The 12,483-nt window shown below is 44.1% G+C and overlaps 1 protein-coding gene across 9 annotated transcripts in view; it reads left to right on the forward strand.

The window, feature by feature from the left end:
- The window catches only part of APBB2 (amyloid beta precursor protein binding family B member 2), a 336,412-nt gene that overhangs the window by 304,011 nt on the left and 19,918 nt on the right, over nucleotides 1-12,483 (forward strand). For all 9 annotated transcript variants that reach the window (XM_045018103.1, XM_045018104.1, XM_045018109.1 and 6 more), the window contains one exon: nucleotides 9,002-9,116. In XM_045018103.1, the coding sequence (XP_044874038.1) occupies nucleotides 9,002-9,116 (115 nt within the window). The remainder of the gene's footprint in view (nucleotides 1-9,001; nucleotides 9,117-12,483) is intronic.

The raw sequence follows: 12,483 nt of genomic DNA on the forward strand, positions 1-12,483 counted from the left end.
ATAAGGTTGCCAGGTTACAATTGTTAGGATTCACGTTCCCACTCGAAGTGGCCAAATAAACAATGCCCAAGGAAACTACTCGAGAGTTAGTAAGTGACCTAAAAAAGCAATTGGAGAGAAATTCAGAGGCTTCCAGTACAGGATAATTAGCAATACAAGCTATAAGCATGAACGTATTAAAAAGGCAAGTGGATAGCCTTCAATGCTAGATCACGCAAGGAGAATTCAATAACTGCATAAAAGTAACTGATGTTATTCTAAAAAGAAACAAATTTTTAAGTTGGGGTGTGGGGCAGGAGATGAGGGCTCCGGGTGCGGGCTCTGGAGATGAGGGTTTTGGGGTGCAGGAGAGTGCTCTGGGCTGGGACTGAGGGGTTCAGAGCACGGGAGGGGGATCAGGGCTGAGGCAGAGGGTTGGGGCATGGGGGCGGTGGCTCAGGGGTGCAGGGTCCAGGCAGCGCTTACCTCAAGCAGCTCCCAGAAGCAGAGGCATGTTCCCCCTCCGGCTCCTACATGTTCTCCCTCCGACTCTGCACACTGCCTCATCCGTAGGCACTGCCCCCACACCTCCCATTGGCTGTGTTTCCTGACCAATGGGAGTTGCAAGGGCAGTGCTTGAGGCGGGGCCAGCGTGTGGAGCCCCTGCCTGCCCCTATGTGTAGGAGTCCGCAGGGGGACATGCCGCTGCTTCTGGGAGCCATGCAGCGCGGAGGCTAGCAGGGAGCCTGCCAGCCCCGCTGCGTGTCATTGCCAACCAGACTGTGCTGACCAGAGCCGCCAGGATCCCTTTTCGACCTGGTGTTCCTGTCGAAAACCAAATATCTGGTCACCCTACTCTCACCATGCATGATCATGTTAAGGTGGACAAGCATTCTGTACTGGATTACAATTAGAAAACTGTAGGAAGGTGCAGGTGCACAACAGAATGTGGTTGTTGGCCTGATGGATCTAAGACACACAAATCAAAATTCATTTGAAACCTGAAAAATTAAAGACACTACTGTACTAAAAAGGATTACACATACTCTAATGCACAAAGTGAAAAATTTATGTGTTTTGGCACAGAAAAATGTAGAATCTCTAACTAACTGATTTATTTTTTGTCAATCTTGCAAATTTTAGAAACCAGCTCAGATGGAAAGGATTATAGGATGTGTTTTGGAGTTGGGTGGTTTGCTGGTGGTGTGTTTTGGTTTTTTTTTCCTTGGTTTGGTTTATTTTTTTTCCAGGGAGAGGGAGGTTGTCTCACCCTGTGGCAGCCTCGGCTAATGGATAACATGAAGATGAAAAATCCCTTACCAAACCATGCAAGAACTCTGATTTTGATGCTGATACGGATCAACTCTCATTGTTGGAGAGTGTTTGTTTTGGCTTTTTGCTTTAAAATTGTTGTTATACAGAATTCTCCACATCCTTGCAAGCTCCTCAGCATTGGCCTAATACAAAGCCCATTGAAGCGAATAAAAACACTTCTACTGACTGCAGTAGGTCTTGAATCAGGCCCTGTGTCCCGAAAGGAACTACATGTGGTTATAGTTTTCAATTCTGTAAAGACAGTAAGCAGTTTACCTCTTAATAGCATCTTAATCCTGATTTGAAATCCCTACCTCTGTAAAGGGACAGTGCTGGCAAAATACTGTTTAAAATGTTAATCCAGAACTTCAGACCTTTTTCATATTCTGAACCATATTCTTCCAAAGAGATTGGCTTGTGGATCACCTCCCCTCCCATTTGAATATTCATGTGACAACTACAGCAATTGCTGACATGAAAAAGTTATAGCAGAGGCATGGTTTTGTCAGTGTTTTATTTGTCTCTTTTTATCTTATCTCAGTGCCCTTCCCATCTATTCTGTTCCTCTCGCTCCTTTTGCTCACCTACATATGCTTCCCAGCCACTTGGTCCTCTCTTCCCCGAGACTTTCCTTCTCTGATGGTGGATGTCAATTCTAACTCCATTAATAGTTTCAGTCCCTGTGGTTGCTCTTGACTCCTCACCTCTCCCCCTTCTCTTACATTGCTGTGACCACTGCTGCAGCCCTCACATTCTCTATAGGAGGTGCTGGCTGGTGGTCACATGGTGCTGGCTCTCTTCCTTGTTTCCAGGTAGCTCCTAGCAGTGAAGAACCCGGAGGTTTGTAGAAGCTGGTAAGGAGAAGGAGAGGCAGCCCCATATTATTAGCCAACTCCCAGCACTGGTACATGGACCACACTTGAGGAAAGTTAGACATTGACTATCATTTTTCTTGTTTAATTCAAATAATTTTCTTACTCAGCCCAGAGGATAGACTTTCCTATGTCAAGGATTATTGTTTCAATTTGTAAAATATAAATCTATAAGTGCAGTGGAAATCAAAATTATACTGATGCAAGAAAATATTTCTATTTGTTTTTAATCAGTGTGTTTTGTTTTTTATCAGAGTCAACCTTTGCTTATTTCAGACTTAAATGTTAGTTTTATTTTTACCAAAGAAATTAGCTAATACATGTCTACATTGTTCAAAAGGTAAAAATTTAGATTGGAAAGGTAGTACAATATGTCCCATGCTTTCATGGTCAGAGTAACTGGGATGTCTCCCAGGGCTTTAGTCTGACATCGACTGCTATTCAAACAGGGTAGCGTTAGCATAAATTTCATTTAGCATAATCACATTCACTTAATGTTTAGTGGTTAAGTGATGCTTAACCGGGTGTTAAATAGGCAAGCTCCCGTCAATTAATACAGAACTTTACTGAAATAATGATGTATTCCTTTTTATTGTCCCGTTTTTATTTAGTACCATTTTTTAAAAAAAGAAAAAAGGTCTCTTCCTTAATAACAAGCAACAGGACATCCTAATTAAGAGGATTCTACTGTATTTTCAACTCAGCAGAACCAAGCTATAATCTTATGCCAAAACAAAAAAATTCTCATCCATTTTTCTGGTCAGTCTGTTTTATGGCTTCTGTTTGAAATAGCGATTCAATCCCAGTTCATATGTACTGTAAATTCCCATTAGATGGAGCATAGGATACATGCACAAATTATGGAAGTTTTCATTGGAGGGTAAGAAAAGTGTTCATTTTTACAGCAAACTCCAGAATAACTGGCATCATCCTGGAAACCATTCTGTCGGGATCCAATTACATTTTTGAATACTGTGTTCTGCTGCTGAGATGCTTCTCCACTGTAGGCCCAAGCCCGAAAAGGTAAAGGGCTTATGAAAATTGTTGTAACCTCAAAGATTTTTCACACTGAAATAGGAACCTGTTCCTGTCCCACTGACATTAATGGCAAAATTCCTTTCAACTTCAGTAGGAGCAGGAACACTAGCCTCAACCCTGCAAACACTTCTGCACATGCTTAGCTTTATGCATGTGAATATCCTAGTGGGATAGGATTGGATGGGGCTAGGTCTGATCAGTGTCAAGCTGACAGCCCCTTGTGTATTCCAATCTATCTTGTAACCTAGGCAAGCCTGGCTTTGTGACAGATGGCCCTTTTATACCAAAAATCACAATAATATTCAGGTTATTCCCTGTCCCAAAGGACCAGTTGTTTAACCCAGGTCAGTTGTACCTTAGCTCTCACACCAAAGATAATGCTTGTAACCAATCCCAATCCTTGATCATTTTTGTACAAAAGAGAAGGGAGAGGGTTTGTTTGTTTCCTTGAAATACAGAATGGTTTGAACCCTAGCTACATGGGAATCAAGTTGGATTCTTAGCAGCCTGGGCATCTTGTGGGAGCAGGCCAGTATTGCAGAATTGTGTACTGTGCTGTAGGACTGTGCTGATGGATGTTGCTTAAGACATTTAGTTGACTTGATGAATTATTGAAGTTGACCTATAGTCTGTGACTTGTCAGATGGGAAGATGATAGTTTGATTCATGATTTGGAAGCAGATGGTGTTTTCAGATTTCTGCATGATACAGTATCTCTGGTTTTGAAGAAAGAGAGGGAAAGGGTTTTATTGATGAGATATCCTCCCCATCCTGACAGGTTTGCAGACCTGATCCTGCAAAGGCTTATGCATATACCTACCTTTACAGATGTGAGTAGTCCTGTTGTAGACATAGGACTATTCAGGTGTTTTAAATTAAGCACATGTGGAAGCATTTGCTGGGCTTGGGCCCAATTCCCTGAAACATCATAGTGCAGGCTTTTTTGGCTCCTCACAAGTTGAAATTGAGCAAATATTTACTAAATAATTTTTGCTGCTGATTGTCATTAACTGTGTGTATTTAGTTCCGCCTTGTTATGAATACGTGGTATTACATACAAAACTTTGTTAAATTACCATTATTTAGGTTGCAAAGTCAAGCGCTGGAAAGTTAGAACATGCCAGATTTACAGTTGCCTGTGCCACCCTAAATCATCTTTCTTGTGTATCCAGTCTATGCACTGAGTGAGGCAGGGGTCCTATGGGAAAAACAGTATATCATTCTGTAATCAAAATCACAGTACATTTTCACAAGGAGGCTGAATTAAGGTTGCATGGGCAACCATAATTCTGGCATTTCCCAACTGTTGAGAATGTTGCAAGCAAAATAAGCTTCTGTTAATGTAGTTTTTTGTATGTCCTTGCCTAGGAGTTTTTCAAGGACAAAGATGAAAACAAATTATGTTATATGCAACTGTAATAATCCTCCTCTTCATACATCATCCACAGGGCTTGAACTCTGAGCCTTAAACCCTACAGCACAGATTGCTACAACCTGAGGTAGAGAGCTAACCACATTAGCTGACTACAGGAGAGTAGAGTGTTATCCTAGAATATGGGGATGGGATGCTGGTGCCATGTGCTGGGTCCAGGAGAGGATGAGGGGAGTCTAGCCTGGCCTCTCTTCCTCCTGCCAGAGAGGAACTCTATTAAATTCAAATGGACTGACATGGGACAAAGAAAAGTCACATCTATAGTCTATGAGGTTTTCCATGCAGGATATCATATGTCTGCTGCAAACAACGGCAGTATTAATACTTATGAAAGAAAAGTCACAGTAATCTTTTATAGTGGAAGGTGTTAGACCAGTGGTTCCCAAACTAGGGGCGCGGCTTGTTAGAGTAAGCTCCTGGTGGGCTGGGCCAGTTTGTTTACCTGCCGCGTCTGCAGGTTCGGCTCATTGCAGCTCAGCTCAGTGGTTTGAGCATTGGCCTGCTAAACCCAAGGTTGTGAGTTCAATCCTTGAGGGGGCCACTTAGGGATCTGGGGTGAAAATTGGTCCTGCTAGTGAAGGCAGGGGGCTGGACTCAATGACTTTTCAAAGTCCCTTCCAATTCAAGGAGATTGGTATATCTAGCTCCCAGTGTCCGCGGTTTGCTGCTCCAGGCCAATGGGGGCTGCGGGAAGCGGCGTCCAGCACGTCCCTTGGCTCACGCCACTTCCTGAAGCTCCCATTGGCCGAGAATGGCGAACCGCGGTCACTGGAAGCTGCGATCGGCCGATCCTGTGGACGCAGCCGGAAAACAAACCGGCCCGGCCCGCCAGGTGCTTACCCTGAACAAGCCGCGCCCCTAGTTTGGGAACCAGTGTGTTAGACAACACTTTTCTGAGGTGTTTCCCACTTAAACCATAACCACTCTCCTTTCTTTGGTCTTTGTAGCATTGGTTTTGTCTGTCTTGTGCTGTTATAATAGTTTAGTCTGTTTTGAACAGTGCGGTGCCCTGAGCACCCCTCTAAGAAAAGGGGTGCTTTCTAAATACATTTTATTATTATTTAGTGTGGGGGGTATCTCTTTAAGGTTTTAAATCTTTGCAATTCAGAATGAAAACTCAAGTAATTTCTCAACAGGGCTAGATTAAATATGGCTGCAGAGGCTTTTGTGTAATATGCTCCAAAAAACTTGGCTTGTTAGTTGAGGTACATTGTCTGATGTGGTTCAGTAAAGCAAAACACAATAGTTTAGAATGGTGTTGATATGCCAGGATATTGCCAATGCTATCAAGCAGAGTGCAAGAATTTCTAATGCTGTTTTATAATCATGGATTTCACAGCACGCTTTTGAAACCCTGATTGGATTTGCTTTAATGGCTTTGTCTCATCTTAGGTATTGCCTTTTTATTTATAAGAAAATAACTGATAACTGACTAACTTCACTCATAGCAGAAGGCACTACACAGATCTGTTCTGTGTTTGAGAATACGTGTGCTAGTCCTTGAAGTTAATTCTCTTACTTGGCCCTGATTCCGCAAACTGCTCCACATGGGTGGACCCTGAGCCTGTGCAGACCTCTGCTGACTTCTATTGGGCTCTGCTTAGGTGCTGTGCAAAGCAGTTTGCAGAATCAGGGCCTTATTTATGTAAACAACCCAGTGAAAACATAGGATACTCTTCCAAGGATACGCTTGTTAAGAGGGCTCATACATCACTACTTTACAAGATCTCAAAGGAATAGTATTGATTGAAGTAAATACTCAGTAAATAGTAAAGCCATGGAATGGTAAAGCAGATGGCTTTCAATAGTATTTTAAATTCATATAAACACATATTTTAGCCTTTAAATCAGCACTCCATTAGAGTAGGCCCTAATCCTGCAATGAGCTGCATACAGGGATCCATTGTCTCTGCAGTGTTGGGGGCATAGTCATTACCAGTGATTTTTTTTCACATAAGACGGGGAGAAGGGAAGAGAGAGGGAAGTAGAGTGAGTGTTTCTAATCAGGTTTCAGAGTGGTAGCCGGGTTAGTCGAGCCCTTGTGGCACCTTAGAGACTGCCCAAATAAATTTGTTAGTTTGTACAGTGCCGCAAGGGCTCCTTGTTTTTTGTTGTTTGTTTCTAATCAGAAACTCTACGACAGAGTTACGGTTGTAAATCCATATCTATTCATTTAAAACAGCACTGCTAGAATGTTGCTGTTATAACAAGATACAAAATATCTGGAATTGTAGGTAAAAAAACAAAAATGCTTGAAAGATGGGAAATTAGAAGGTTGTAGTTTTAAAAAACACTCCAAAGTTTCAGAGAGTCTAGAAATACGTATTTACTGTTCCAGTACCAACCAGCGCTAATAAAGGTGTTTGGGTGACTGGGGGACCCTAAATGCTTACAAACATGGTGCCTACAAACCCTTCAGGGCTGTACCAGCAGGCTTGATTAATGTGCAGCCCCCTCACAGGATATAAAAGTCATGATGGTTTTATGGAACAATCAGTTCATTTTTTCCATAGCTAATAATTTTTCAAAGATAGCATAGTTAAATATACCCCTTTCCCTCAGTTCACCATGAGGCCTGATGAGTGCAACCTGTTTGGAGTTTTTAGTCCAGTTTTACTTGTGAGATGCTGGGTCAGAAAGGAGCTTCACTAATTTACATCAGCTAAAGATTTGGCCCACTCTATTGTACTAACAAAAAAGGATTAGACTTTCCCATATGCGGCTCCTTGTCCATCATCTTAATGGTGGAGCTTCTTGGTGGGAGTACTTGTCATCAGCCTCCCTCTAAGGGGAAAGGCATTGAAGAGTGTCTTCAGACTGATGGAAAGGTTGGAGGTCAGCTTGCCATGTCTTGTCTTGTCTAATTCTAGTCAGCCAATCTGCTGGGGGTGGGGCACAGGGGAGAAGTTTGCAGTTGGCAGGGACTGTTGACTAAGTGGCAAAGGCTAGTGACTGTGTGCTGAGGGGGAAGCACATGATGAGAAAGGGGAAAAAAAGGTGGGTGGGAGGCTGCAGAGAAAGGTAGTTAAAGCTTTGCCACTTGTGTCTGCCATCCCTTTAGTCCTGCTACTGTATGGTCTGCCTACACTGCAGGACCAGGTGCGCCTCAGGGTTCCCACCTGTAAGATGGGTAAACAGAAATGCCACAACAGGATGGTTGTGAGGCTGAATTAGAACTTCAGCACTCTGAAGCCGTGCTATACTGTGTGAGTGCTTAGTATTAGGCAAACAATCTTTTTGTTACAGGGCATTGACTTTAAAGTTATTTAACATTTGAAAAAGTAGTAAGGTCAGAAATTTTAAGTCAATTAATGTGAGCGAAGCTCAGCTCAGCAGGCACACATCTCCCTTATGCAATCATATTTCTAATTACTGTCTGCATATTTTAAGCATTTTCTAATCCTTTGAAATACAGCTTTTCTTCAGCTCGTTTGCTGGGTGCTTGTCTTATTTACTATTATTTTAGAAGCTGAATTTGAATCTTTGCAGAAACGCACAATATTTCCCCTCTTCTTTATTCTTTAAGTATTTAATAAAATATTCTTTTAAATTTCCATGTGCATTTACAATTGCTGTTTGATTTATGCATGGCTGGTGCAAGGATGTTTCGCGCCCTAGGTGAAACTTCCACCTTGCCTCCCCCACCCCGCGCCCACGCGCTGAGGCGCTCCCACCCCCGCGGCAGCTCCCCCCCTCCACCCTGAGGCACCCCTCCCACCCCAGCTCACCCCTGCTCCGAGCACGAGCACCCCGAGCACGCCGTTGCTGCTTCACTTCTCCCGCCTCCCAGGCTTGAGGCGCCTAAGCTGATTGGCGCCGCAAGCCTGGGAGGTGGGAGAAGTGAAGCAGCCATGGCCTCCTCGGGGAGGAGGCAGGGCAGGGGTGAGCTGGGGCGGGGAGTTCCCCTGCATGCCGCCCCGCCGCTTGCTGCAGGCGGTCCTCCCCGTGCTCCTCTGCCCCAGCTCCCTCCGCCTAAATGCCAGCGGCGACCGGGGCGGCCGAAGATCCAACCACCACGGTCGCTGCCGAAGAAAATGGCGCCCCCCAAATCCCAGTGCCCTAGGCGACCGCCTAGGTCACCTAAATGGTTGCACCAGCCCTGGATTTATGGGTTATAAACGCAATGAGTTTTCAGTGTTTGAAAGTTGCAATGAGCTCTTTAGAGAGTAAGCATCAGAGACTGGTAATGTGTTCCATGGATATGCAGTGGTGTCAAGTTAGTGCCTATTTGTTGATGTAGCTGTTTTGGTTGAGCCACTGATTTTGTTCTCTGACAACTCAGACATATGCTTCTTAAATTAAAGCCAAACTTGCTATTTTTTAGATGCTGCTATTTATAATGTGTTAATTCATTTTGTCTGCACAGAGACTTTGCTTATGTAGCAAGAGACAAAGACACAAGGATTTTGAAATGTCACGTCTTTCGATGTGATACACCTGCGAAAGCCATCGCAACAAGTCTGCACGAAATCTGTTCTAAGGCAAGTGGATTATAACAACTCATTCATTAACCTCGTGAATGGTTCTTAGAACTGTTACTATAATCAGCACTCTAATTTGTGGCCTTATGCTGTTAGTCTGTGGTGCTAACAGTAAGAAATGGTGTAGCTCTAAGAGTTTGTAAAGGAAGGGGCATGAGTGGCATCAATAAACTATGGGAAGATGAACATTTAGATTTGAAGGCCACAGTATCTGTTATAGATTTGACCAATGTGTGTATAGCTTAAAGACTTTTTTTATCTAATAAAGGGGAAGTATGAGGGTTGTCAGTGGGACAGTTGTAATTACGGTACCCAAGTATCCAGTTTTCGACCAGAACGCCCAGTTGAAAAGGGACGCTGGTGGCTCTGGTCAGCACTGCTGACCAGGCAGCTAAAAGTCCAGTTGGCGGTGCAGTGGGGCTAAGGCAGGCTCCCTTCACATGGCTCCCAGAAGCAGCAGGCATGTCCCTGCGGCCCCTAGGTGCAGGGGCGGCCACAGGGACTCTGCGCGTCCCTCTGCCCCGAGCGCCAGCTCCACAGCCCATTGGCCACAGTTCCTGGCCAATGAGAGTTGCAGGGGTGGCACCTGTGGGCACAGGCAGCGCACAGAGCCCCACGGGCCCTCTGCCTAGGAGCCGGACATGCCAGCCACATCCGGGAGCTGCCTGAGGTGAGTGCTGCCTGGCCAGAGCCCACGCCCTGAACCCCCTCCCGCACCCCAACCCCATGCCATGTCAGAACCCCTCCAACACCCAAACTCCCCTCCCAGACCTTGCACCCCACACCCGCTCCTGCACCCCTGCCCCAGCCCTGAGCCCCCTTCTGCACTCCAGACCCCTCATCCTTGGCCCCACCCCAGAACCCGCACCTCCTCCTGCACTCCAGCCCAAAAGTGAAAATAAGTAAGGGTGGGGGAGAGCAAGTGACCAAGGGAGAGGGGATAGAGTGAGCAGGGGTAGGGCCTAAGGGAAGGGGGTGGGGCAAGGCTGTTCAGTTTTGTGCATTGGAAAGTTGACAACCCTAGACTTGTAATAGACATGATTGCAAACAAATAGGAAAGGTGAATAGTGTCATGGCTAAATAAAACAGACCTTTTTAGATTTAATGGTATTGTTCTGCCTGTTAATTCCTGAAAAATCTGTTAGTGACACCATCAACTTAAACATTGTTTTTTTCTGAATTTTTTTTACCTACTTTTGTTTCAAGTAATACATGAGATTCCTTTAACTGAAAGAGAGAGACATTTCTTTGTTATCAGTTGGTTTACATTGTGAGTTTGACAAATTATCTGTTCCCCTGAATGGTCAATTAATCAGTGCCCTCTGTTTGTGTGGGTCTTTCCTTCAGTAGTAAAGCCTTTCAAAAATAGGAAAATCTGACTGAAAAACTATAAAAATTGGCAGGGAAACTGAAGCAGGTGTAGTACCTGAGACTATTTTTAACTCTTTTATTGAAACTTCACTAGTTTTCAAGTTGATCGTGTCCCTTTAAAAAAAACTTTTAGATTTTTTTTTCTTCTGTTTAAAATGTGACTATTTAAAGGGATGCTTCCAAAATAAAACACACATTTAGTTGCCTATCTTACTAACAGTGCCTGTGGTTATTAAAACTTCAAGTTTTAAAATCCAGTTTACATTTTTTGTCTGGAAGTATTTTGTGTTTGCTTTGTACATTTTTCTCAGTTAGGAGAATGAAAATCAATGAAGTTTGTTTCCTTTTTCTTTATGGTCAGTTTGTTTTAATTTTCATTTTCATTTATTTTGAGTTTTGTGGTCTTTGCGTTGCAAACACTGCAAGTATAGTAGACACATTTTGTTCTGCTCTGTGTGGTGATTTATGCAAATTATTTAGTGTGCTGATTTGCATATTGCACATTTAAACCCCTGTTTTGTGTTGTACAATGTAAGGAATGACTCATTTGTGAGGAAAGATGGAAAGAATTTATACAGTATGGCTCCAATAGGTTAGCGTCTCTCACTTGAGATGAAAAAGTCATCTGTAATTCTGCTAACTCAGGTCTTGTCTACACGGGGGTTAGTTCACACTGAGTTGATGCACCCTAATTGTCGTGTAATACATAAACTGTACTAATAGCATGCACACAAGGCAGCTGTGCCCTCTTTCATTTCACATAATTGTGTACACATGGTGGGGGCTTGGCACATACTAAGTGCCTGACATTCTTCGAGAGTATCCTGTGGTCCCTTGCTTCGCTGATGGACAGTGCATTCTTGGACTTTTCTCCCTGCATGTTGTAGGATGCATAGCGGAAACCAGTGGCATTCTGGGAATTCAAAAAATCCCATGATTCTGCTCTGTCCCATGATTACTCCCTCTCTCTCTGGCTGGGCTAGCACCATTCTCAAATTGCTGTTGGTGAGCACAGACCCAAGAATGCTCTGTGCCGCTATGCTGGGTACAGAGGCTGTTTGAGCTTTATTTGAGCTCTCGGAGATGGGGGCTTTGGTTTTGGACTTTGCTTGCTGCACCACCAAGCAGATAATGTGCTTGCAGCAGCAGGTCTTCCTGCAGCAGTGGAGGAAGGAGGACAAGATGAGGAAGAAAAAGACAACACCTGACAACTGTTACTACATAAGGTCTTCCTGGAGCAGTTTCACACAGTGCAGCATTTTTTCTGGGCTCAGGAAGCCAGCATCAGTTGGTGGAAAGGATGGTTCTGCAGACCTGGGATGACCAGGATGGCAAAGGCAACCTTCTTTGACATCTGTTCTGAACTAGCCATGGAGCTGCAGCAACAGAGAACCACCATGTGTTGCCCCATAGCCATTGAGAAGTGGGTTTCCATTGCATTTAGAAGTTGGCCACCCCGAATGTTTTCTGGTCCATAGCCAACCAATTCAGCATAGGGAGATCGACTGTTGGGACCATTGTCAGGCAGGTGTGTGAGGAGTTCTAAGTGCAATGAGTACTGTTGTACCGACAGCACTCATTCCAGTTGGTAATGATGGCTGTGCACACAGGGGGTTCCCAAACTGTATTGAGGCAATTGCGGGGACAATCTCCCTAATGTTTGCAAGGGCTCAGGGTTCATAAACACCTGCATATTTTCAGGCCTGACACTCAAAGTAAGAGGAGCACTAGGCATCCCTGACCGCATTGCCCTGGCCATTCCTTTCCATTCCTTAGCAAGGACTCTAATCAGCTGTACCTCAAGGTGTTATCCTGAGGGTCAGGGTGAGAGGGGGGATGGATTGTGAGCATTGCAGTTTCTCTTATGGGTGGTTTTTCTATGAACCATGCACTGCGGATTCTTTATTAATTAATTCCTCTAATGTGGTGAGCCTGTTTTCAGCTCAGTTCTCTTTTTAGATTAAGATGTAGTCTACATTTTGGGTGGGAATCTTTT

The sequence above is a fragment of the Mauremys mutica genome, chromosome 5, assembly GCF_020497125.1.
Source record: "Mauremys mutica isolate MM-2020 ecotype Southern chromosome 5, ASM2049712v1, whole genome shotgun sequence".
NCBI classification, from domain to species: Eukaryota; Metazoa; Chordata; order Testudines; family Geoemydidae; genus Mauremys; species Mauremys mutica.